The sequence below is a fragment of the Dama dama genome, chromosome 11 (genome assembly GCF_033118175.1).
Source record: "Dama dama isolate Ldn47 chromosome 11, ASM3311817v1, whole genome shotgun sequence".
NCBI lineage: Eukaryota > Metazoa > Chordata > Mammalia > Artiodactyla > Cervidae > Dama > Dama dama.
The window spans coordinates 12,543,816-12,568,379 of record NC_083691.1 but is presented as its reverse complement, the minus strand read 5'-3'; the positions used below and the strand labels follow the sequence as shown (position 1 = coordinate 12,568,379).

At 34.7% G+C, this 24,564-nt stretch overlaps 1 protein-coding gene across 9 annotated transcripts in view; it reads left to right on the top strand.

Moving 5' to 3' along the window:
- The window catches only part of RABGAP1 (RAB GTPase activating protein 1), a 160,561-nt gene that overhangs the window by 40,184 nt on the left and 95,813 nt on the right, over positions 1-24,564 (top strand). For 5 of the 9 annotated variants that reach the window (XR_009694646.1, XM_061154702.1, XM_061154705.1 and 2 more), the window contains exons 3-12: positions 4,472-4,706; positions 5,883-6,087; positions 8,387-8,413; positions 9,055-9,229; positions 9,805-9,962; positions 14,329-14,439; positions 14,819-14,885; positions 15,517-15,619; positions 16,142-16,311; positions 23,187-23,361. Coding sequence is in view for 8 of the 9 variants with exons in the window: in XM_061154702.1 (XP_061010685.1) it covers positions 4,472-4,706; positions 5,883-6,087; positions 8,387-8,413; positions 9,055-9,229; positions 9,805-9,962; positions 14,329-14,439; positions 14,819-14,885; positions 15,517-15,619; positions 16,142-16,311; positions 23,187-23,361 (1,426 nt within the window). In the remaining variant the exon portion in view is untranslated. Of the gene's footprint in view, positions 1-4,471; positions 4,740-5,882; positions 6,088-8,386; positions 8,414-9,054; positions 9,230-9,804; positions 9,963-14,328; positions 14,440-14,818; positions 14,886-15,516; positions 15,620-16,141; positions 16,312-23,186; positions 23,362-24,564 lie in introns of those variants that run through there. The other 4 variants (XM_061154704.1, XM_061154706.1, XM_061154709.1 and 1 more) reach the window with 3 other exon arrangements.

Below are 24,564 nucleotides of genomic sequence, written 5' to 3'. Positions count from 1 at the left end.
AAATAAGGCAGTGCTTGATGAGAAGTAAGATTTGCAGTTGTAACTTAACTGGCCAAATGAATGATAGGTCAGAGAGGAGAAAGAAGGCATGGAAACCACTATCTTTCCAATAGGCTTACATAAATCTAAAGAGGTTCCTATGGTGTTAACTCTGCAGAGAGATGGAGGGAAATGCATAATTGAGCAAGGATCAGTAGGATTTGTGAGTAGTGTGTGAGTAAGAGGGATGAAGGATGACTTATCCTTCATTTGGTCACTGAGTGGATGGATAGTAGTGCAGTTCATTGATTAAAAAAAAAAAAAGATGGGAAGAGGATTAGAGTTTTGACACAGTAAGTTTGGAGTATCTACCTGAAGGTGTCTGTTCAGTAGAGGGAAAGGGATTGTAGACGCATATTAGGGATTGTTTATATATTGTTGGAGTGGATAAAATGGCATTGGAAAATCTGTAAAATGAAGTTATTGCCAAAAACAAAATCCTGGATGAACACCTTTTGAGGGCTGTTGTAGGGGAAAGGAACAACTGTGTTCTCAAGTTTCATCTTTCATAGAAATCACATTTTTTTCCTGTTTTTAAAAAAATAGCCTTTGTTTTGAAGAGCAGTTTTAGATTCACAGCAGAATTAAGAAAAAGGAACAGCAATTTCCCATATAACCTCTACATTGCATAGCCTCTCCTATTATCATTATCCCCTTTCTAATTTAAGTCAAGTCTGTTGAGAAATTAGACTTCCCTGGCAGTCCAGTGGTTAATACTCTGAGCTTCCAATACAGGGGGCATGGGTTTGATCCCTGGTTGGAGAACTAAGAGCCCCATATGCTGCACAGCATGGCCAAAAAGAAAAAAAGCATTGAGGTAAAATTTACACACAGTAAAATACGGCCCTTTTAGGTATACAATTCTGTGAATTTTAATGAATGTAAACTATTATTATGTAATCACAGCCATAATCAAGATACAGAATATTTTCATTACTCTGTAAAGTCCCTTTAACAGTTCTTTTTAGTCTGTCGTTTTTCCCGATCCCAGCCTCTGTCAATCTGATTTCTGTCTCTATAGTTTTGCCTTTTCCAGAATGCCATGTAAATTGAATCATACAGTACATAGTCTTTTGTGTCTATTTCTTTTATTTAGAATAATTCTTTTGTGTTATCCATGTTGTTTTAATATTAGTATTTCATTCCTTTTTATTGCTGAAAGTGAAAGTGAAGTCGCTCAGTCGTGTCCGACTCTGCAACCCCATGGACTGTAGCCTACCATGCTCCTCTGTCCATGGGATTTTCCAGGCAAGAGTACTGGAGTGGGTTGCCATTTCTTTCTCCAGAGGACCTTCCCAACCCAGGGATTGAACCTGGGTCTCCCGCATTGTAGGTAGACGCCTTACCATCTGAGCCGGTATTCAATTGTATAGCTCGAAGGAAGTTATCCATTCACCACTTAATAAACATTTACTTTGTACTCAGCTTTTGGCAATTATGAATAATGCTGCTGTACACATTCATAAAAGTGCACTTCATTTTTTTTTCCTTTATGCTTGCTTTCTGTGTCCTAAGAAATCTTTGTGTCCCAGGATCACAAAGACTTTCTCCTATGTGTTTTCTTCTGTAAACATTATAGTTTTCAGATTTACATTTAGATCTGCAATCCATTTTGCATTAATTTTTGTATGTGATGTAAGAAATGGATGTTCTTGCGTGTGTTTGGTGTCAGGTTAGTTGTTCCAGCACCATTTGTTTTACTTTATTACCTTTCTCTTGAGTTACCTAGCCAACTTTGTTGAAACCAATTGGCCATGTATGTGTAGGTCTATTTCTGAGTTCTGTTTTGTTTCATTGGTCTATATAGCTGTCCTTTGACTAATACCAGTATCTTGATTGCTTTAGCTGCAACTACATTTATTTTAGAGATGATCATGGTATCTGTTTAGAGTGCTGTTGGCATCTAGAAACAGAAAGCCTTGCTGATAATGAGTTTATTTTTCTGTTATGACAGGAAGTCAGAGATAAACAGTTGCTGGTTTAAGCTCTTCATTTATAAGATGGGTGAACAAAACTGTACCCTGCTGGCCTCATCTGGCCTGACAACCGTTTTGTAAATCACCTGTGAAGGTTCTTTAAAATGCATATGCCAAGGCTTTATCTCTGAGACTAATTTAGTTGCTAGGGTAGGAGGTAAGTGAATAGAGGAGGATCAAGTATTTTAATTTTAACATGCTTCCTGGTGATATTGATAATTTTATTGTGTAGTCATGAATCATTAATCTAAGGTTGGTTCCCAGACTAGCAACATCACCATCACCTTGAAACTTTAAAAATTCTAATTATCAGTCCTATGCCAGCCTTACTGAATAGGAATTCTGCCGGGGGCCCAACAGATTGTGTTTTACCACATTCTTCAGGTGCCAAAGTTAGGGAACCTTGAAAGGCGTTGCTGAACGTTTCCCATATGGAAACATTCAGATTAATTTACTGTTTTAAAAAAAAAAAAAACTTAATTGAGATAAGTATTATTAAATAAATTATGTCACATATAGTTAAGTTTGAAATTGAATTGAGGGTGCACAAATGATCTAAATGTAAGTGTTGAGTACTGTTTTGGAACTAATTATTCACAGCATAAGTTAGGTTGCTGTTTTTGAACAGCTTTTAGAAATCAGCATTGTTGTGTGGTGCTTTAGTTTTCCTACCCTTTAAGGAAGTGTTAAGGAAATAGAAGGCAGTTCTTAAGTTTGTAGATTTTATAAACAAGGGAAGAATAGAAGATAAACATGTATAAACACAGAAGGCAAACACATAAACATGTTTCTTTCAGGGTTTGTGATATGTTTTGTGAATATATTACAATGGAGGTAGCCTATCTAAAAGAAAACTTGACTTTATTTATCCTATATATCAAAGAAAAAACAGTACCTCATAGCATGTGAAATACGTCTTCAGTTTAGCTTGCTCTTTAATGATAGCCTTCCCAGTTAAAATTACTATTGCTTAAACACGGAGTCTAATATCTTCATCAGTTATAGGAAGCTCTAGCTATCCTACTTAATTTATTTCTCTTTCCCCTTGGAAAATAGTTTAGGTTCACTTAGTCTTTCTTTTATTTATTGCATGTGATACAGTATATCTTACCCAATTCTTAAAAATTAGATTAATTGGAGCTAAGTTCTAGATTATTTATGTGCTTTAAGAAACTTTTGAAAGCAGAACTTCTGAAAAAAAGAATTTGATTGCACTTGTGATGTGTAGAATCAGGTAGAGCAAAGAGTTTAAAATATTTGACTGAATTGTAGTCCCATAGCAGTAACTCTGAATATAAAAGGAAGTTAAAAACAGGCTCTTTCATTGCAGCCAGAGACCGAATACCTCTCCAGTCCTCTTTTCCAAGGCAAGAATAGCTGACATGTTGGGGAAAGGTAGCAAAAAAGACTTGCCACTGTTTCTCAATCATAGTTTACAGCGAAAGGGACTTGAATTTTATAGAGTTACAAAAAATGTTTGAACTGGGTTCCTGGGTAGGTAGTCTGCTTGGTAGGTGGTCTTGGTAGGTAGAGTACTGCTGCTCTTGGAATTTTGCTTGCTAACTTGTGTCTTAATTGTACTGTGAAGACCTCTTTGTCTTTAACAATCTCATAGGCCCACTCATTTAAACTTTTTGTCAGGTTTTGGTCTTTAGAAACTCACCTAAATCAGTACTTTTTTTGGTCATGATTTCCTTTTCCTGCATTAATTCTCTTGTTAATTTTTCTAGTGTTTCTTGAATAAGCATTTAATGATAATGCTGGGTTTTTTCACTTGTGGTTTTCCTTAGCATTGGGTAGTCTTCACTTGATCTTGTACTTGTTTACTTCCTTGTTGAGCAACAATAGTAAACCATCATGACTCTAGAAAAATCCTTGACATTGAAATGGAGTGCTTCTGTTCCTCAGGGTCATTTTCTACTTACATCTCCCCAGCTTTATTCAAGTGTTGAGAACTTTAAGAACTATTTATGTCAGAGAAGTCTCCCTTAAGAGACTTCCTTATCTCAACGGTGGTAAAGTGCATGTGATGGTTTATTACCCAGTACGTATGTTTGTACTGGTAATTTTTGGAAGCAAACACATTTTCTGTTTTCCTTAAGGATAAGAGAAGTTTCCCTTAATAAGCTTATTTCTTACCAGACAAGTAAAATTACAAAAATTTTAGTTGTTGTGATTTTAGAACATTGTACAAAACTTTCAATAAAATTGACAGATTATCTGGGTATTCATCTCAAATTCACTGTACACTTTTTTGTGAAAATTTGTATCAGTTGAGAGAACAGCTGCAGCTCTTATTTATTGCAGATATTGCTTTATTCTATTTTTTAAAAACATTCAGAAGATATCTATATATCAAAAGAATTGCTAATGATTTTCTCTAGATGTGGACCCATTTTAATCAGTACTGGCCTCTCTCTCTCACTTTGCTGATTGCATATATTTATGACCCTTAGATTATAGGGAATGGAAGTGAACAGCAGCTGCAAAAAGAGCTAGCAGATGTGCTGATGGATCCTCCAATGGACGACCAGCCAGGGGACAAGGAGCTTGTGGAAAGGTCACAGCTGGATGGCGAAGGAGATGGGCCTCTTTCTAATCAACTCTCAGCTTCATCCACCATTAACCCTGTGTCATTAGTAGGGCTCCAGAAACCAGAGATGAGCCTGCCAGTGAAACCTGGACAAGGAGGTTAGGATTGCTGCATTGCTTGCATAACTGAAGGTTATTGTTTTTAATATTTGAGTGTCCATTTTGTACTAGGTTTGATGCAGAGCAAGCAAAAACCATATCTATATTATCTAGAATCTGAAGATTCTAGGTTGAGGGGGATGTGAGAGGAATAAATACATATACCATTCTGATTTCCCTTTAAATGTATGTCATTTAAAATTTTTTTTTATTGGTGTGTAGTTGATATACAATGTTGTGTTAGTTTCAGATGGAAGGCACAGTAAATCAGTCATACATATGTCCAGTCTAAATGTATGTCATTTATAGCAAAGAAAAAAAAAAACCAGCAGTTATATAACAGTGAGGCAGTGTTAGAGTGTTTAAAGATTTTTTTTTAGGAAAAAATAATATGAGTATGGTATTGGGGAAATCGGTTATTGGCAGGAGGAGAAGGGGACGACAGAGGATGAGATGGTTGGATGGCATCACCAACTCAATGGACATGAGTTTGAGTAAGCTCCGGGAATTGGTGATGAACAGGGAAGCCTAGTGTGCTGCAGTCCATGGAATTGCAAAGAGTCGGACATGAATGAGCAACTGAACTGAACTGACTGACTGGGGAAATAGAGAAATAATTCTTGGTGAAGAAAATGTTTGCCTCAGGCCTGTTGTATGGCTTGGTGGGAATAGTTCTCAAATTGAAAAAAGGGAGCTGAAAGACAAGGAGGAAAAGGACAATTATGAAGGCTCTTTGAGGAAAAGTAGAGTATTAAAACTGTAAATGTTCATTGGGAAAGGAAAGGCAGGGGGACTGAGAGAACATGATAAAGTAACTAAGATGATGAACTAGAGAAATCATTATAATAGAACAGATGAGAAAGAAGAAAGGATTTTTCAGGGTGGTAAAATACTAAATGTGTTACTGACCTAAATAGAAAGTGAAAACAAATTATAAGAGAGAAATCAGATCTGAATCTCAGGTCACCATTTAGGTTTAGGGTTGAAACTATAGCCATACTAAAAATTTTAGTGTTGGTGACAGGTTCTGGTGTGAGATTTTTGACTTTAATTTTCTTCTGGGAAAGTGACGAATTTAATTTTAGAACCTAAACAATAGCTTGTAGATTTTTACTTAGTATTCATGTTAACAAAATATCAAAGTGAAAATAATCACTTCCTTATTGTTTCTTTCAGATTCTGAAAGGTCAAGTCCTTTCACACCAGTGGCAGATGAGGACAGTGTAGTTTTCAGCAAACTAACTTATTTAGGCTGTGCCTCAGTAAATGCTCCCAGGAGTGAAGTAGAAGCCTTGAGGATGATGTCCATCTTAAGGGGCCAATGTCAGATCTCACTTGATGTAACCCTGTCAGTGCCGAACGTATCTGAAGGAACTGTGAGGTAAGACCAGCCTTCTAGAAATATTTGTAGCATTTGATCAGATTTCTGACCTATAGTTTTATAACAAAGCAATAGTAACAAAATACATAATTATTTTATTCATGTAGTGGTTAATTCATTTGGCACTTAGTTTTCATGTCTTCCAAGGATTGTGGCCTTTTATGAAAAATAGTCACTTGTTTGAGCAGTTTTTTATACTCTTCCTCACCCCAATTCTTTGTAGCACTTTAGAAATTTAAGTGTTTTGGGGATTATTGAAATACGTTGACCTACGAGTCTGCCTAACAATTTATATTTTCCATGTGCCTCCAATACAAATATTAGCTTGACACATTAGTTCAATATGAAATTTCATGCTGACTTTGGAAATTACAGGAATCTGTTGGTAAATATTAACTCTTTCAGTGTAGTTCCTAAATTTTTAAGATGAGGAAACTGAAGCTCAGAGAAGTCTCATGATATGACTGTTGTTTATACTAACTGAAACAGGTCGCAGTGATTAAACGTAGTCAGTCAGATGTCTGTATCGGCTAACTAAATACAGAACTAGCTTTGTTATTAAAAATGCATACTTATTTCAGAAAAATCAGAGAGCACAAATAAGCAAAAATTCAGAAAATTGCTTTAACTTTTTTATTGAAGTATAGTTGATTTAGTGTTGTGCCATTCTCTGCTATATAGCAGAGTGAGTCAGTTATGCACATATAGACATTCTTTTTGTTAAATTTTTTTCTACTGTGGTTTATCACAGGACATTGAATATAGTTTCCTGTGCTATACAGTAGTACCTTGTTGTTTATCTTACATATGATAGTTTCCATCTGCTAATCGCACACTCCCTGTCCTTCCCTCCCTCGCCCCCTGACCCCCAGCAACCACACGTTTATTCTTTATGCTTCTGTTTTGTAGATAAGTTCATTTGTGACATATTTTAGGTTAGGAAATGCTCTTAATTCTACTCTCCCATTGGTAAATAGCAGTTAACACCTTGGTTTATTAAGACCCTTTTTGTGTAGTTGTAGGTATATTTGTTTGTGTCTATGTGTATATACCTACATATATATGCAAGTATAATTACACAACTCTCAGAGTCAACATTTTTAACAACAGTAGAATTACATAATGCTTTTTTGTATTGTGAATCTTTCCATATCAATAAATATGCTTAAATATTATAATTGATGATGGCACATGATGAGCTTTTCAGAAATAACCAGTCTAATGTTACATATTTTAGTTGTTTTAATGATAAAAGTGCTATTAATTATAGCTAATATTAAACTTTTATTACATGGGCATGTAAGTTGGGCTTGTGGCTCAACTGGTAAAGAATCTGCCTGCAATGCAGGAGACCTGGGTTTGATCCCTGGGTTGGGAAGATCCCCTGGAGAAGGGAAAGGCTACCCACTCCACTATTCTGGTCTAGAGAATTCCATGGACTGTATAGTTCTTTGGGTCGCAAAGAGTCAGACACGACTAAGTGACTTTCACTTACTTAAGTGCTTTACCTGTAATTTTCTTATAAGTAGTATTTTTGAGCTAACTTTTTACGTATTTTTAAATTTCCTTAAGATCAGTTCCTAGAAGTAGATTCACTGGTGGGTCAAAGATTTGCCCAGTTTTATGGTTTTGGATACATTGCCAAATGGCTATCTAGAAATACTCATCTAGCTTGTACATTTTTTAGGAGTATATGAGAATATCTGTTTCTGTACCCTCAAGCATTTTGGATTTTTATGGTAGTAGAGTTGTAGCTGCATATGGATAGTACATAGTAAGTTAATTAATATTCCAGTCATCTGCATATGTAATTCTTCTCTTGAATGTTTAAAGAACTATTTTGCAAAGATTCACAAATATTAATTTTAATTATATTTATTAATTTATATTTATTTAGCTTTCTTTTTTTTTTGTTTCTTTTGCCTTGATGCAACTAATGAAATCTTAGTTCCCTGACCAGGAATTGAACCTGGGCAACTTCAATGAAAGCACCAAGTCCTAACCACTAACTGCCAGGGAATTCCTAAAACTCATTTTTATATGATTCTTAGTCAGTAGTCATTCCCCTGGCTGAAGTTATACTTTGTTCTAATATATTTTAATTCTATGAAGTCATGAGAAAATTAGTTTCTCTTGCCTCATGTTTTCAGAGTCTTTATCAAAGTGCCTTTGAATTTGGATTAGTTCCCCTTCTTAGGTATTTCCATTATCCCCTAGGCTTTCCCACTGATTGCTCTGCCCATTCAGTGTTGAAATTTCATAACTTCATAATTTCAATTTCAATTTTTTCTATTGTCAGGGCCCAGGATGAAGCCTGGAATGTTGTGTAGGTATCACATAAATATTTGTTGAATGAACACACTTTTGAATGAATGATATCCCTTTAATTTTCAGTGAATGGTATCCTTTTGATTTTATTAATGAATTTTTTTTCCTTCAGTGTTAATGTTTTGTAAGTCTCTCTTCCTTATTTGCCATGAAGCAAAAGAACATGTTTCACTCTGAGAAACTACATCAGTATTTTATTTTTTAAAATAAAGCAGCTTAGGTCATTCTGTTAGGGGATACTGAGAAGCACAACTTTAATGATCTATTTTGGTAGTCTAATTTACCCATTATTTTTTATTTAGTTACAGACTATTTAAGAAACATTAATATTAATTATGCTTTTCTGATTGCCTCCCTAAAATAGGGGATTATGTAGTTCTTAGTACTATGGAATTGTGTAATCAGTTATTTTAAGACTCCACATATGACTTATTTATCAAGATTTAAGATTAATATGATTGCTGTGTGTGCTCAGTCATTTCCAACTCTTTGTGACTCTTTGAACTATAGCTTGCCAGGCTCAAGAAATGATTTATGTGATCTTTTTGCTAGAAAGATGAGTCTTGAATCATAATATGGGCATAGTGAAAATTGTCCACAGTCCCTCTAATCTCTTTATATATGTATTTTTCTGAACAGACTCTTAGATCCTCAGACAAACACTGAAATAGCAAACTACCCTATCTACAAAATCCTCTTCTGTGTCAGAGGGCATGATGGAACTCCTGAGAGTGACTGTTTTGCTTTCACTGAAAGTCATTACAATGCAGAGCTCTTCAGAATACATGTCTTTCGGTGTGAAATACAAGAAGCTGTAAGTACTTAAGAGGAAAATGTCTACAGATGAAACTTCATCTTCACCCTTGTGTCATTGAAACGATTATAGTATTGTCTATGGTCATTTATAAGCCAGATGAAATTTTCTACTACTGTTTCGTCTGTTCCAGCTTGATGGCCTGAAATATGAATAAAAGTTTGATTAGCCAGAACCTTGTTGTTGCTAAGAGCACCAGAGGAGACCAATTGGCCGCTGTTTAAATGGGTTAAATCGGCATCTTGCTTCTAGCAATGACATATTTGCAAACCATTCTTATAGAGACAAACTTATTTTTTATTACAATAAATATATTCAAGTAATTCCTAACAATTTTGGAAATCATCTTTCAGTTGGATTTCTAGTGTTCACAGTCATTCCTTTTTTAAAGCGTCTACTCTGGCCATTTTTAGTGTTGTTTGCTTTATAGGTCTAATAAACTGGATAATTTATTAAAAGAAATCAGTGGAGGAAAGATGAACTACCTCCCTCAAACACCATAGGTCACCTTCAGCCTTAAAAAAAGTATTTTACTTTTTTGATAACAGCCCATCTCCTAACACGTCTGGTTGTAGGTGAGCCGGATACTTTACAGTTTTGCCACTGCCTTCCGCCGTTCTGCCAAGCAGACCCCACTTTCAGCAACTGCTGCACCTCAGACTCCTGACAGTGACATCTTTACCTTCTCTGTGTCTCTAGAAATAAAAGAAGATGATGGTAAAGGTTATTTTAGGTAGGGCATCTTATTTTACTCTTTTTATTTGAGTTTGTATTAACATGCTGAACTGTCTGTGCTTTTAGGGAAATTCTAGGTCAGATTACCTAACTATTATATTATAAAATGATTGCTTTTATAGGTAGTTTTTTTTTTTTTAATGTGATAAAGAAAAACAAATAGGCAAATAGCCAAGGCAAGATTTAAAGAATTTTAAACAATAAAAAAATTATTCCATGTAAGGAAATATACCATGTTACCATGTTATTTTATTCAGACTCAAAGTAGCTGGCTGACTGCTTTTATTAAACATGACAGAAGCTATATCACCGAGGTCTATAGCTGGATTTGTTTTGCTAGTTTTTCTCTGTTTTGTTTTTGGTTGGTTAGTGTATTTGTTTTAATCTAAAGATCTTAAGGCTATTGAAATCAAGTTTTATCATTAAAACTTATTGGAGCATATTGGGAGGGGAGAAATAAGGTCTATATCTGAAGTCTGACCTTGCATATAGGGTCAAAAATAACTGGTTCTGGTTTTTTAAGTAAAAGGATGCTTCTTTGAGTAGTAAAAATAACCCTGGAATAGAAATTAAAACTTGGGATTAGTTTACTTATTGCTACCATTACAGTGTGATCTTTTCCAAGTTTCTTTACATTTCCTGATATTAGTTTCTTTATTAATAAGATGAAGTGGTTAGAGTCTAAAATTCCTTTCTAACTTTAAAATATTATGGTTGCAAGATGATTGACTTTTTTCTCCATAGCTCATATCACAAAATGGGTGCTTCTTGGAATCATAGTCAGCAGTTGCATATAGAACTTTCTTTCCTTCATGACTACTCATAAAATGGAGAAAATGAAAATATAAGTGATTTCTGATCTTTTGCTTTTAAATTAAAAAGCACAATGATTGTTTTATTTGGGAAACTGATAACCATTGCTCTCCTTTCAGTGACTTTGGAATTGTCATGCCATCTGGTGGCAAGTTCAGTATACAATGCAGCTTCAACCTTGACTTATACTATAAAGTATGAGCCTTTGTACTTTATGCTTTCTTATTTATATTCCTATTTTCACACCAACATCATTATGTTGTTTTCTGCAGTATGCATTCCTATACTGGGAAGTAGGAAGTAATCTATAAACCTTGTAATAATTTTTTTCCTTTTTAAGAAACAGAACAGTTTAGACTGTTTTTTCCCTTTATTGAAAATAAAGATTGAAGATTGTTTAGAAATTCCCAGTTATAAATAGGAAAGGTTTCTAAGATCTCTCAGAAGAGAAGCACTAGGGTAATTTCTCCTCGTTCTCAGATCAGGCATTTTCGAGGTAGAAAGGTTAGCAATCACAAATATCCCTATTCAACTGTGTATCAAGGAAATACTGTACAGAAAACCCCTGGATGGTCAGATTTCTTTACACATTTGTTAGGGCTCTGTTATCTTTTTGTTGCATGTTTTCCTGAATTTATAATAGAAAAGGGTGTTGTTGAACCTAATACAGTGATGAAATATTGACAAGGGTGCCTTTGTCAGATTTGAAGTTTTAAAGTACAGTTCCTTTCATCCAGTGATTCTGTAGTATGTCTAGGAATCAGAAGCAGTCATTGAGATGCCAAAAGAGTCACTAGCATGACTGTTCCCCTTAACTCAATAATAGCAAAATTAAAAACTGGAAGTTAAATGTTGACCATAATAGAATGGTTAAAATATGATGCATTTCACAATATAAAATCATTATGTTGTAAACCTGAAACTAATATGTTGTATGCCAGTTATACCTAAAGCCAAATACAGTGGTATACCCATATGACTTATCACCTATTTAAAAAATATATGTGTATATAGTTAGCTGTAGCACAAGATAAATTATGATTTTATCGTAGCGTAAATATTCATGACCCAGATAATCACAATGGTGTGATCACTCACCTAGATCCAGATATATTAGAATGTGAAGTCAAGTAGGCCTTAGGAAGCATTTCTACGAACAAAGATAGTGGAGGTGATGGAATTCCAGTTGAGCTCTTTCAAATCCTGAAAGATGATGCTGTGAAAGTGCCGCACTCAATATGTCAGCAAATTAGGAAAACTCAGCAGTGGCCACAGGACTGGAAAAGGTCAGTTTTCATTCCATTCTCAAAGAAAGGCAATGCCAAAGAATGCTCAAAATACCGCACAATTGCACTCATCTAACACTCTAGTAATGCTCAAAATTCTCCAAACCAGGCTTCAGCAATATGTGAACCGAGAACTTCCAGATGTTCAAACTGGTTTTAGAAAAGGCAGAGGAACCAGAGATCAAATTGCCAACATCCTTTGGATCATCGAAAAAGCAAGAGAGTTCCAGAAAAACATCTACTTCTGCTTTATTGACTATGCCAAAGCCTTTGACTGTGTGGATCACAATAAACTGTGGAAAATTCTGAAGGAGGTGGGAATACCAGACCACCTGACCTGCCTCTTGAGAATCCTCTATGCAGGTCAGGAAGCAACAGTTAGAACTGGACATGGAACAACAGACTGGATCCAAATCAGGAAAGGAATACGTCAAGGCTGTTTGTTGTCACCCTGCTTATTTAACTTATATGCAGAGTACATCATGAGAAATGATGGGCTGGAGGAAGCACAAGCTGGAATCAAGATCGCCGGGAGAAATATCAGTAACCTCAGATATGCAGATGACACCACCCTTATGGCAGAAAGTGAAGAACTAAAGAGCCTCTTGATGAAAGTGGAGAGTGAAAAAGTTGACTTAAAGCTCAACATTCAGAAAACAAAGAACATGGCATCTGGTCCCATCACTTCATGGAAAATAGATGGGGAAACAGTGGCTGACTTTATTTTTTTGGGCTCCAAAATCACTGCAGATGGTGACTGCAGCCATGAAATTAAAAGACCCTTACTCCTTGGAAGGAAAGTTATGACCAACGTAGACAGCATATTAAAAAACAGAGACATTACTTTGCCAACAAAGGTCCGTCTAGTCAAGGCTATGGTTTTTCCAGTAGTCATGTATGGATGTGAGAGTTGGACTGTGAAGAAAGCTGAGCGCCGAAGAATTGATGCTTTTTAACTGTGGTGTTGGAGAAGACTCTTGAGAGTCCCTTGGACTGCAAGGAGATCCAACCAGTCCATCCTAAAGGAGATGAGTCCTGGGTGTTCACTGGAAGGACTGATGCTGAAGCTGAAACTCCAGTACTTTGGCCACCTCATGCGAAGAGTTGATTCATTGGAAAAGACCCTGATGCTGGGAGGGATTGGGGGCAGGAGGAGAAGGGGACGACAGAGGATGAGATGGCTGGATGGCATCACCGACTCGATGGGCATGAGTTTGAGTAAACTCCGGGAGTTGGTGATGGACAGGGAGGCCTGGCGTGCTGCGATTCATGAGGTCGCAAAGAATCGGACACGACTGAGTGACTGGACTGAACTGAACCTAAGATTCTTTGTTGTTTTTTTTAATCTCAGTGTTACAACATGTTCTTGAATTGGTTACTGGTGTACTAGCGCAGACAGCATTCAAATTAATTTTATTTCTTAAGAATCACTTTTTAGTGTAAGTTGGTACTCAGAGCTCTTATGTAGCCTTGTATATTATTGTCTAATGGTTTTATTGCTATTATCTTAAAGTCATACAATAATAAGGCACAATTCAGATTTTCTGTATCTTGGCTGATTGCTATAAGCAGATGTGTCTGTCTTTGAGAACAAAGGAGCTAGAGAAGTTGGTGTGTGGGAGTCAAGGAGATTATTTTGGTAAACTGTCACTTAGAGAATATTTTCAACTGTTTTCTTAAGTTGATATTTAATTACACATTAATATTATTTTTATAATTATCACATGGGTTTTTAATAAGGTTATCACTCATTAAGGGGAAAATTGGGCAATAGCTTACTGTTGACCATATCTTTCTCATCTCTGTTGTTTTTCAAAAGCATTTTGTTTGAAATTAAAAGGAGCTATATAATAATCTCTTGTATATTTAAACACATAAGGCATTAATTATTTGTATTGATAAAAAACAGTGACTAAATAGAAAGTGAGAAAAACTGTGAGTACTTCAGAACTTTATAAATATCTAATTCAATTTTCACAGCAACAAAAAAGAAAAGAAACTAAAGTCACATTTCAGGAGACACAAGAGTGGTTTTGTAGCTTTTATAAATGGTTTATAAAATGGTTTAGTGGTTTACATACAATAATGATGATCTTTTCACATCAGGAGGCAGATGATAATATCTGTTATTTGAATACCAGGCATAGAAAAGAATTAAATCTGTGATTCTTTTTAGTGCCTGATTTTCAAATCATACCAAAAGTTGTTCTGGTGTATAGTACAAGGAAATGCTGTCCAAAATTGATGAAACATGTTGTTCTACAGTGCAGTTCCTAAAGATAAAGACAGACAATGCTTTAAACTACGCCAAGGAATTGATAAGAAGATTGTCATCTATGTGCAACAAACAACTAATAAGGAACTTGCCATTGAAAGGTAAACATTTTTAGTAAGTTGGGCTTAAATATAAATTTAATTTCTTGTCAATCTACTGAAACGGTCATATACTTTATTCAAAAGTGTATTTGCAAACTATTTTGCTCCCTGGGGAATTCTTTTGGTTATTAAAGTGTATATTTCATTTATTTTGAAGTATCTCTATATCTTCAGCTAGTATGTTGACTTCAACTATGTGATAGTAAAAGGGGAAAAAATTTGTTGATCGCAATTAAAGAAATAAAGATGATTTTGATAATGCTAATTTGTTGATAATTTCAATATGTCCTTTTTTCTGTCAGAATTTTTTTCAGTGATCTAACTTAAACATCTTTGCTGTAGTCTTTTTCCCAAATTTATATTGGTTCTTTTTTTGCAGATGTTTTGGTCTTCTCCTTAGCCCAGGAAAAGATGTACGAAATAGTGACATGCACTTGTTAGATTTGGTAAGGATAGTTTTTTTTTTTTTTTTTAAGTTTGTACCCTATTTCCTCTATAAAGGTTGTTGCACCAAATCTGATGTTAAAAGACATTTATGACGTTACAAGCAAAGATAAGGGTATTTCCTACTTGCTGTTTACCAGTCTGACCTTATACCTGTTTAGTCTGTTTCTTGACTGTGCAGTAGTGTAGGGTTGATGTTGGAGTGAAAGACATTTTGTGAGAGAGTTACTTGCAGACTATTATGAGCTTTAGAAAAGTATGCAGTGTATATACTATTGCTATTATATGAAAATCTTTATTTTAATAACTAAAATTTATATAGTAATTGTTTACTTGACAGAAGAATTCAACAGAGGTGTAGGTAGTAAATTTTCCCGATGTCTGTACAGTTTGATATGATTTTCAAGCATTTACTTTATATATAACTTTTCAGGAACAGTTGCATAAATAGTTGGCACATTTTTAACTGTAATCATTCCTATATACTCCTGACTTTTCCTATATTTGTATATATTTATATGATCTTTCATATTGTTGTATTTTTACAACTTCTATTTTTTTAAAGGCAGCAGAATGAGGATTAGCTGTTGTTATTTTTTTGGCATTTAATGTTGTTGTTATTCTTTTCTTTAGGAATCTATGGGCAAAAGTTCAGATGGCAAGTCCTATGTTATTACTGGGAGCTGGAATCCAAAATCCCCACATTTTCAAGTTGTAAATGAAGAAACTCCTAAAGGTGGTGCAGATTGGTGACATCATGAATAGAAATTTTAGTCCCAGGAGGATACCCAAATCTTAGTTCTACTTATTTGAGAAATATTTAGTGTTTATCTAATTCTGATGAAACCAAGGAATTTGAATAGTTCTTTGAATTTATTATTAACTTTAACCTGTAAATGAAGTATTTTTTCCTCCCTCTCCTTTCTTCATTTTTTCTTTTCCTGCTTCCTCTTCTATTTATATGCTTATTTATTTACAGGCTTCTAAGTATTACTTTTTTGTGGATCGATAATATATTTACATATCATTTAAAATTCAAAGGATATATAAGAAAAAATAAAAGTCTGCCACAGTTCTAGTGTCCCACCCTAAAGGATACCACTGTGACTAATTTCCTGTGTAATTTTTCAGATATGCTGTGCATAAACTTTTTCAGCTGTTCATACTCTTTCTGAATGTGATTTAAAACTTGTAATTTAATTATGTGAGCAAATATATTTCCACTTAAAAAATTTGCTTCTCCCTTCTCTCTCTCTAGATAAAGTGCTGTTTATGACCACAGCTGTTGATTTGGTAATAACAGAAGTACAGGAGCCTGTTCGCTTTCTTCTAGAGACAAAAGTCCGAGTTTGCTCACCTAATGAAAGATTATTCTGGCCCTTCAGCAAACGTAGTACTACTGAAAATTTCTTTTTGAAACTTAAACAGGTACTATACCTTTCTATAAATATAGAGGGGAAAATGAGAGAAGTCACTTCTGAGGTGGATTTATCATTAATCCAAGCTACTAGTTAGATCTTTAAATAGTCATGTGTATTTTAAATATATTAAAGAGGAAAGTTGTCTCTCATTTTTACCCACATATTTTTTTGTTTTATTGCTTTTCATTTCTTCCTGAAGAACCAGGTTTCTTTCTGGTCTCATTTGCCTTAAACCTGAACAGCTTCTTTTAGAATTTCTTTTAGTGAACTGTCAGATTTCTTTATCTGAAAGTCTTTATTTCACTTTTATTCCAGTAGGATATTTTCTCTGGATATAGGGTTCAGGGTTGACAGTTTTTTACTTTCAGCACTTATAGATGTTATCTCACAGTCTTGTGGTTCTCACTGTTTTTGAAGAGAAGTCAGCATGCATTTATATTTGTAATGGATCATTTTCTCTGCCTGCTTTTGATACTATTTTGTATCGTGGGTGTTTAGACCTTTAACTGTGATGTGCCTAGGTGTGGTTTTTCTTTCTGTTTGTCTTCAGATTTGCTGGGCTTCATGAACTTTTAAATTTATGGGGTTTTTTTGGTTGTTTGTTTGTTTTGATTTTTTTCTTTTACCATGTTTTGGGAAATTCTGACCCATTTTTTCCAAATTTTTTCTCTGCCACATCTCTCTTCTCTCTCCTTAAGGGATTCCAGTCATACATATTTTTGACCTTTGTTATTATCCCACAGACCTCTGAGATTCTTTATGTTTTCAAATATTTTTGTTGTTGTTGTTAGATAGGATACTTTCTGTTGACCTAATTTAAAGTTCACTTGACACTGTTCTTTTGTAATCTCTGATCTGTTGTTAACCTCATTTAATGAATTTTTTAAAAAAGTTCAGATCTTGTTTTTTTTTCTTACAATGTCCCTGTGGTTTAATGGTTTCTGTTTCTTATGTGATTACCTCCTTGATGTTTATTTTAAGCAGATCTTTTATATTCTTGAGCATAATTTTAATATAATTACTTTAAAAATCTTGGGCTGCTAGATCTGAGTCTGGAGAGCCACACTTTCACGTTTCTTTGTCTAGTATTTTGGGATTACATATTAGACACTTTAAATGCTTAGATTATAGAGACTATGGTATGGTCTTCTAAGTATTGAACTTTAAAAATAAAAGTTAATTCGGTCAAATGCTATACTCTGTCATTCTTGTGGTGGGCAGCAGATAAAATTTCTGTTCCCTTCTTTTAGCCTTTTTTTTGGGACGCCAGTTGCTCTGCAACTTACTGCTCCTTTCTTTGCTTTTGTTTGTCAAAACTCCTTGAAAGTAATCAAGTTCATGGTGACCTAAATTGCTGAATCCAGTGGTCAGTGTGAGTTTTCATCTTACTTAATGTGTCAGGAGCATTTGATACAGATAATTACTTCCTCCTCCTTAAATACCACTCTTTCACTTAGCCTTCAGAATATCTCAAATTTACCATGTCCAAAAAAGATGTCATTATTTCATCCCTCACCCATAAAATACTCTGCCTACCTGTCTTTACCATCTCAGTTTATGGGCATCTTCTCCTAGTAGTTACTTACACCAAGAATTTTACTCTTTTTATTTTTTCACACACCATATCCTGTCTGTCAGGAAATTCTATTTTTAAAGCATACCTAGAAGCTGACCACTTCTTACCACCTACATTACGTAACTTCATCCGAAATATTGTTTTTACTTGGATTATTCGAATATCTTTTTCACAGATCTCCCTGTTTCTATTTTTGCTACCTTTTGATATATTCTTAATATAGCAGCCTAGTGTCAAATCACATCATTCTTCTGCTCAAGTTCTCTAATCCTCTTTTACTCCATAAAATCCTGAGTCCATGTAGTGGGTTATAAGACCCTATCTGATCTGCTGCCTATTGTAAACTAATTCCTCTTACTTCTTGCTTGCTTCCTCTGCTCTAACCATGCGCTTAGGGCCTTTGCTATTAACTGTTCCTTTTACTTCAAATGCTCTTCCCTGGATTCCACTTGCTATTATTCATCTCCTTCAAGTCCTCAGGTCTTTGGTTAGATTTCTTAGCAGCTCCTCACCACCCCCATTTAACACTGCAGTTTGCCCAGTTATCCACTGGTCCTGCCAATTCCCTCTCTGATGATAAACTTTAAAAAAAGTTTTTTTACATACAAGGGTGTTAGCTTCTAATATACTGCACAATATACTTTTTTTTTTGGTTTATTAAGTGTTTTTTAGTGTTAGAAACCTCCTAAGGCAGTATTTTTAATCTGTTCTGTTCACTGAGTTACCCTAAATATCTTGAACATAGTTCTCAAAAAGATTTATGAATTTCATATAACATTGAAATTCCATTATCCAAGATTATAATATTGTATGTGGATTTACTTGAATATACTTTTCTGTAGCAATAAGTATTTTAGTTTCCGTGAGTCCAAGTTAGCCCTTTTGGTTATAGTTAGAAAAAGGTAACAAGCAGAACAGGAATTTCTTTTCCGTGTTATCTTAAGAGACAAAAAGTAAACCTGGGTCCCAGATCTTCACTGTGACAAGAGCGAAGGATTATAGGATTATCATCTAGAACTTGGTTTTTGAGTCAGAATACATGGATCTTACCATTGACTAGCTTTAGGACTTTGAGCAAGCTCTTTCAACTCTCTGAGCCTCAGTTTACTCAGCTGTGAAATGGCAGTGATATAATCTTCCTGATAGTGTTATTGTGACAGTAGGTGAGAAACTGTATAACGTACTTGAAATAGTTCTTGGCACATACATGTTCTTTACATGCATTTTAGCTATTATTATTGAGAGGGATATCAGTGGGACAGAAAAAAACACTGAAGTCATGAAATCAGAACAGCATTGATTATTTAGTGGTTAGCCTCAGGGAAAGAATGCTTCAGAAATAAAACCAATTTGCAAGCATTATTTTACAGGTTTAAAGAGTGGGTAGAAATGATTCTTAGTAGTTTCTAGAATAAGCCAGCAAATTAATTGTATATTTTTAGTATAAATTTGTATATAAAAAATTATTCTCCTTAAACAGAATTCTGTTTCTTTTATCTTAGTGAATATAAATAAGATTTCCCCGATCTTGCTTTTACCTTGAGGACTTATGTTATACAGCTTTTGATTCAAAGATTGCATAGGTTTACAGGAATATTTTTTCTGTGGTTTGATCTAGAATAATGTATCTAACAAGGCTAACAAATGACTTGTCAGCATAGCCTAGCCAAAAATATAATGTATGCCTGAGACTTAGCCTGATAGAGTATTCTAGACTCTTTGCTGAAGTTTCAAGCTAAACATAGGCCGAATTGTCAATATTTTCTTTGCAAAAAGCTGAAGTTTATATGTGGAAGATGGGAGGATAGTAGGGTATTCCTAAGAATAATCTCTTGTTTTTCTCCTTATTTGGATGTCTTGGGGAGTAGGTGTGAGGGGTAGTCAGTTGAGGGGAGAAGAGATAGAGTATGAAGAATTTGAACAGTTTTTTCCTGTCTTAGCACACTTAGGACACTCTTAATTCACTTTACTTCTATAACATATTAAGCCTAAGTTTATTAATTTCCTCTTTTACATTCTTGGCTTTAAAAATTATTAGCAGCTACCACTAACCGAGGCCCTCTTGTGGCAATCACTGGACTAGTGACATTTTCTGTCTCGTAATTTTCATAGTGATCCATATTCCATAGTGAGGATAGTGTTTATATTTTATAGATCCAAAGATGTAAAATAGATTTTATGGGATGTCTTGTGAACAAGATTCATACCATAAGCCTTCTAAGGGTGTTAGCCAGGGTTCTTCCCATAGAAATGTACTTCTCTTGTCCTTCTTTCTATAAGAGCATTTTGGGGATTTATGTAAGTCAAATTAAACATAATTTGAAATTTTAACCTCTTTGCAGTTCTCACTAGACAGAAAAGGGAAACACTGCTACAGACAAAATTTCTTAAATATTCAATATATAGTTTTCTGTTTATTGCCATAAGTATAGGAAAACATGGAGAAGGAAATGGCAACCTGCTCCAGTATTCTTGCCTGGAAAATTCCATGGACAGGGGAGCCTGGTGAGCTACAGTGCATGGGGTCGCAAAAGAGTTGAACACATCTTAGCAACTAAACAGCATAGGAAAACAATTATAGAAACATTATTAAAAATGCATGTTTAAAAATTTATTCTTTTTCCTTTCCCTAAAATTATCTGGTGACTCAGTAGCTCCTTTTTAAGCTGGAACCCTTCCCAACTGTGGGGATTCCTATATTAAGATGGCACCATATTAGAGAAGAAACTTTTGAAATTAGTTAGGAAAGAAAGAGGAAAAAATGGTCCAAAGACTAGATTTTCCAACAGTAACATAAGGTGAATAGAAGACCAACTAATCATTCTTAAATTCTTAAAGTTATAGAATTACAGAATTTTTATTGCTAAAGACACTGCAGGGATCTTAAAATGTTTTATAAAGTTATTATTTTATAAATGAAGAAGCTAACATCTGGAAGCTAATGTCTAAAAGACTAAGTGATGTGTCCAGTGTTTATAGACAGTAATTAGTATAACCATCCATATTGGAAACCCAAGCTTTTATCTATGTGTGTACTTGCTCTGTGTGTGTGTTTGTGCGTGCGTGCGCGCGGATGCATGTGTGTTTGCGCGTGCTCACTCAATTGCATCTGACTCTTTGTGACCCCAGGGACTGTGGCCCACCAGGTTCCTCTGCCCATGTAATTTTCCAAGCAATAATACTAGAGTGGGTTGCAATTTCCTACTCCAGGGGATCTTCCCAACCCAGGGAGCAAACCCACGTCTCTTGCATTGTCAGGCAGATTCTCTATCACTGTGCTGCCTGGGAAGCCTGTGTGTATGTATACACGGGCATACTCACACATATGTAGTATTTCACTATACCTCTCAAGATAGAAAATGCTTTCTGTGCTGGAACTCTTGAACTGCTAGATCAGGAGCCAGAGGTTAGTGAGCTGTTGCTGAGATGTATGATAACTTGGTTAAGATGGTGACTACTAGATTTCTCTTTTTGTACAAAGATTTCTCTTTTTTCTTTTTGCATTTAACAAATCATCTTGACTCCATATTTATCTGACTTGCAACGGACAGGATTGCTCTGGTCACTATTACTCAAAGGGGAGTTCAAGGTGAAGTGCAGGGGGTTGTTAACGTTTATATAGTTTCTGGGGAAAAAAATTTTAAAGATAAAAAGTTATGTTGATCTTTGAACTGATTTAGAAAGCAATTAACTAATGTTTTAGAGAATAATTTAAGCAAAACAAAAGTAAATTCTTTGACCTATCAAAGCATAATATTTGAAAATTAAAAATCATAATTGCAAATTTAGAATGACTGTATGTCATAGATTTTAATGTATTTCATTAAGTAATGAGGGAACCAGTAAGATGGTAAAACTGGTTCCAAGTATTTGAGGAACTTGAATTTATGTAGTCTTTCCTTAAAAAAAACAAAATTAGAACAAGATTGATGGGTTAGAAACAAAACTGTTTACTGTAGGTAACCTTTGGGTTATCTTTTCTATTAGACAGAAATTATTTATTTAGCTATTGGTCACAAACCTACAGGTTAATATGTAATTTCACAGAGTCTGGGTCCTTTTATTAATAATAAGTAATTAAGTCATTTGTTCATCTTGAATATTATATAATCCTTTGTATATGTTAAAACAGCACATCTGGATCTGTGGGTCAAATCTGGCCTGACAGTGGTTTGCATAAAAAATTTTTGAAACACAGTCATACTCACTGTCTCTGGCTGCTCTTGCACCATAATGGTAGAGTTGAGGAGTTGCAGCAGAGACTGCTGGCCCACATAGACTAAAATATTTACTGTTTGACCCTTTACAGAAAAGTTTACCAACTACTTAATAAACAGTGCTTCAGGATGCTATTGAAAGGACCTGTTGCTACTATGCTAGCCTTCTAGGATTGGGGCAGTTTTTCTTAAGAATCCAAATAAACATTAAGATGGTAATATCTGCTCTCTGCCTGATATTTCTAATGAACCTCTGTTGCCCTCCGGCTTCTGTATTTTGACTTTATGCATGTGTATCTTTCTCTTTCTCTCTGTTGCTACCTTTCTATTCTAGTTTTCTCTGTTTCTTTTCCTACACTTCTGTCTTTTCCTCCTGCCCTGTATTTCACTCTTTTTTTCCTCCTCCTTAAACTGACTGTAATATGGAATATTAATGTTTAAATATTGTACTGGTAATATTTTATATTCCCTACTCTTAATTTTTTATTTAGGTCAGTTTAAAATGTTATGTGCTTGCCTCAAGATAAACCCAAAATACAAAACAATTTGAGTTATCAAAAATTTTGTGAACTCCATTAATCTCTTTTCTGTCACTTACGACCCCCCAGCTGTAGCTTTCAGTTGAAGAAAATTTACCTATTCTGTTATCACTAGGCTAAAGGATTTGGTGGTAGGGGCATGGAGATAAGACATTCTTAGTATTAAATTGTATGTTTTTGATTATTTCTAAAACATTTTTTATGTACAGTTTTATATAGAAAACCTTGAGCAAAATTTTAAGGTAACTGGGAAGCTACAGAGCAGTTAACTTTTTAAGTTAACTTACTAAATATTGGTAGTTGGATGTTTGATGATAGAGTCTGAATAGAGTAAATAAAATTGCAGAATTAGAGTCCTATTCAGTAAATATCCTATTTTCTTGAGGGTTTTAAGCCTAAACATATGTTTTTCTGCTTAGAAAGGTTACATTTAGTTTAGATATTCAAAGTAATACCTTTTTATTCTCAGATCCTGTGTAAAATCAGAAGTAGTGCTCAATTAAAAAAAATTTTTTTATCACTTGATGAATAATGTGTTTTCCTCTTTAAGATAAAGCAAAAGGAGAGAAAGAACAATACTGACACTTTATACGAAGTTGTATGCTTGGAAAGTGAATCAGAGAGAGAGAGGAGGAAAACTACAGCCAGTCCCTCAATTCGCCTGCCACAGTCAGGATCTCAGAGTTCAATGATACCTTCTCCTCCAGAAGATGATGAAGAGGAAGGTAAATTGTAGGGAGAACATAATTTCTATTTTGGGTGGTGGACTATACAGACCGTTACAGTTTTATCAGAGAAGTGATAAAATGACATAGTATTTTGAATACGTTGAACAAATGTTTATGAGAATCTATACAAAGGACTGTGGGAGATAAAAATTGATTGCCATAGGACCTTCTTTGAGGTAATTTTAGCCAAGTTAGAAAAAATGAGATTTTATAATTAGTGCTTTTTTTTTTTTTTTAAAGAATCAGTCTCTGCTAGCTTGGTGAATTAATACAGCACATTTTTAGAGCAAATTTGACACAGCTTCTACCTAAATAAATGTTTCCATCTCAGTTGATTTATACATTATTGGATTTTCACACTGATAAATACTAGGAATCAACCAGTTCTTTTTTTTTTTCTCTCTCTCTCTTTTTCATGCTTATATCTGTGAATTGTTCTGTCAATCTGTGTTTAAACATACTATATCAAAGTGAGAAATGGAGGGCAGGAATACAGGAAAAATGAAAGTTTGGAAGACATTTTGTACCAGAGCTTTATTTTTAAGGGCAAAAACAAGCTGATTATGAAAAGTCATATGAGGTATGCACCTATGTGAGGTTCACAGGGAGTGTTCTGGAAATTCATAGGAGAGAATTCACTTTTCATTGTGGAGTATGTGGTGGAGTACCATGACTTTTTTAGCTGGAACTTTTAAAGTGCAGGGAGAATTCAGAGATAAATGTGCTGGTTTGGGCACTTCTGGCTAAAATAGGACGTTACAAAAGCATCAGGGTGATAGGAGTGTTTGATTGGGGTAGAAGAAATACATGTCCGTGATTATATGTACTTTTTCCAAGTTTAGAGCAAGTGCTGACTTCCCAATTCCTGTTGTTCCCCATAACTTCTACTTTTTCTATGACTTATCAACTTAGGATCATTTATTGGTAATGTTAATGGCCACCAGTTGCTAGATGCTTAGTGTGGTAGACAGGTACTTTGTTTATGAAGTAATATAATACTTTGTTTATATAATCCACACAAATTCCTGAAAAATAAGACTTATTTTGAACATAAGGAAAGTGAGTTTGCCCAACGTCACAATATTTAGAAATTGGCAGGGAAGATTTTAATCCACGTTTGTGAATTAGCATTCTGAGCTCTATTGTGTTATCATCTCTGGGCATTTATTCACATAAAGCATTTTGAAGTGCAACGAAGGC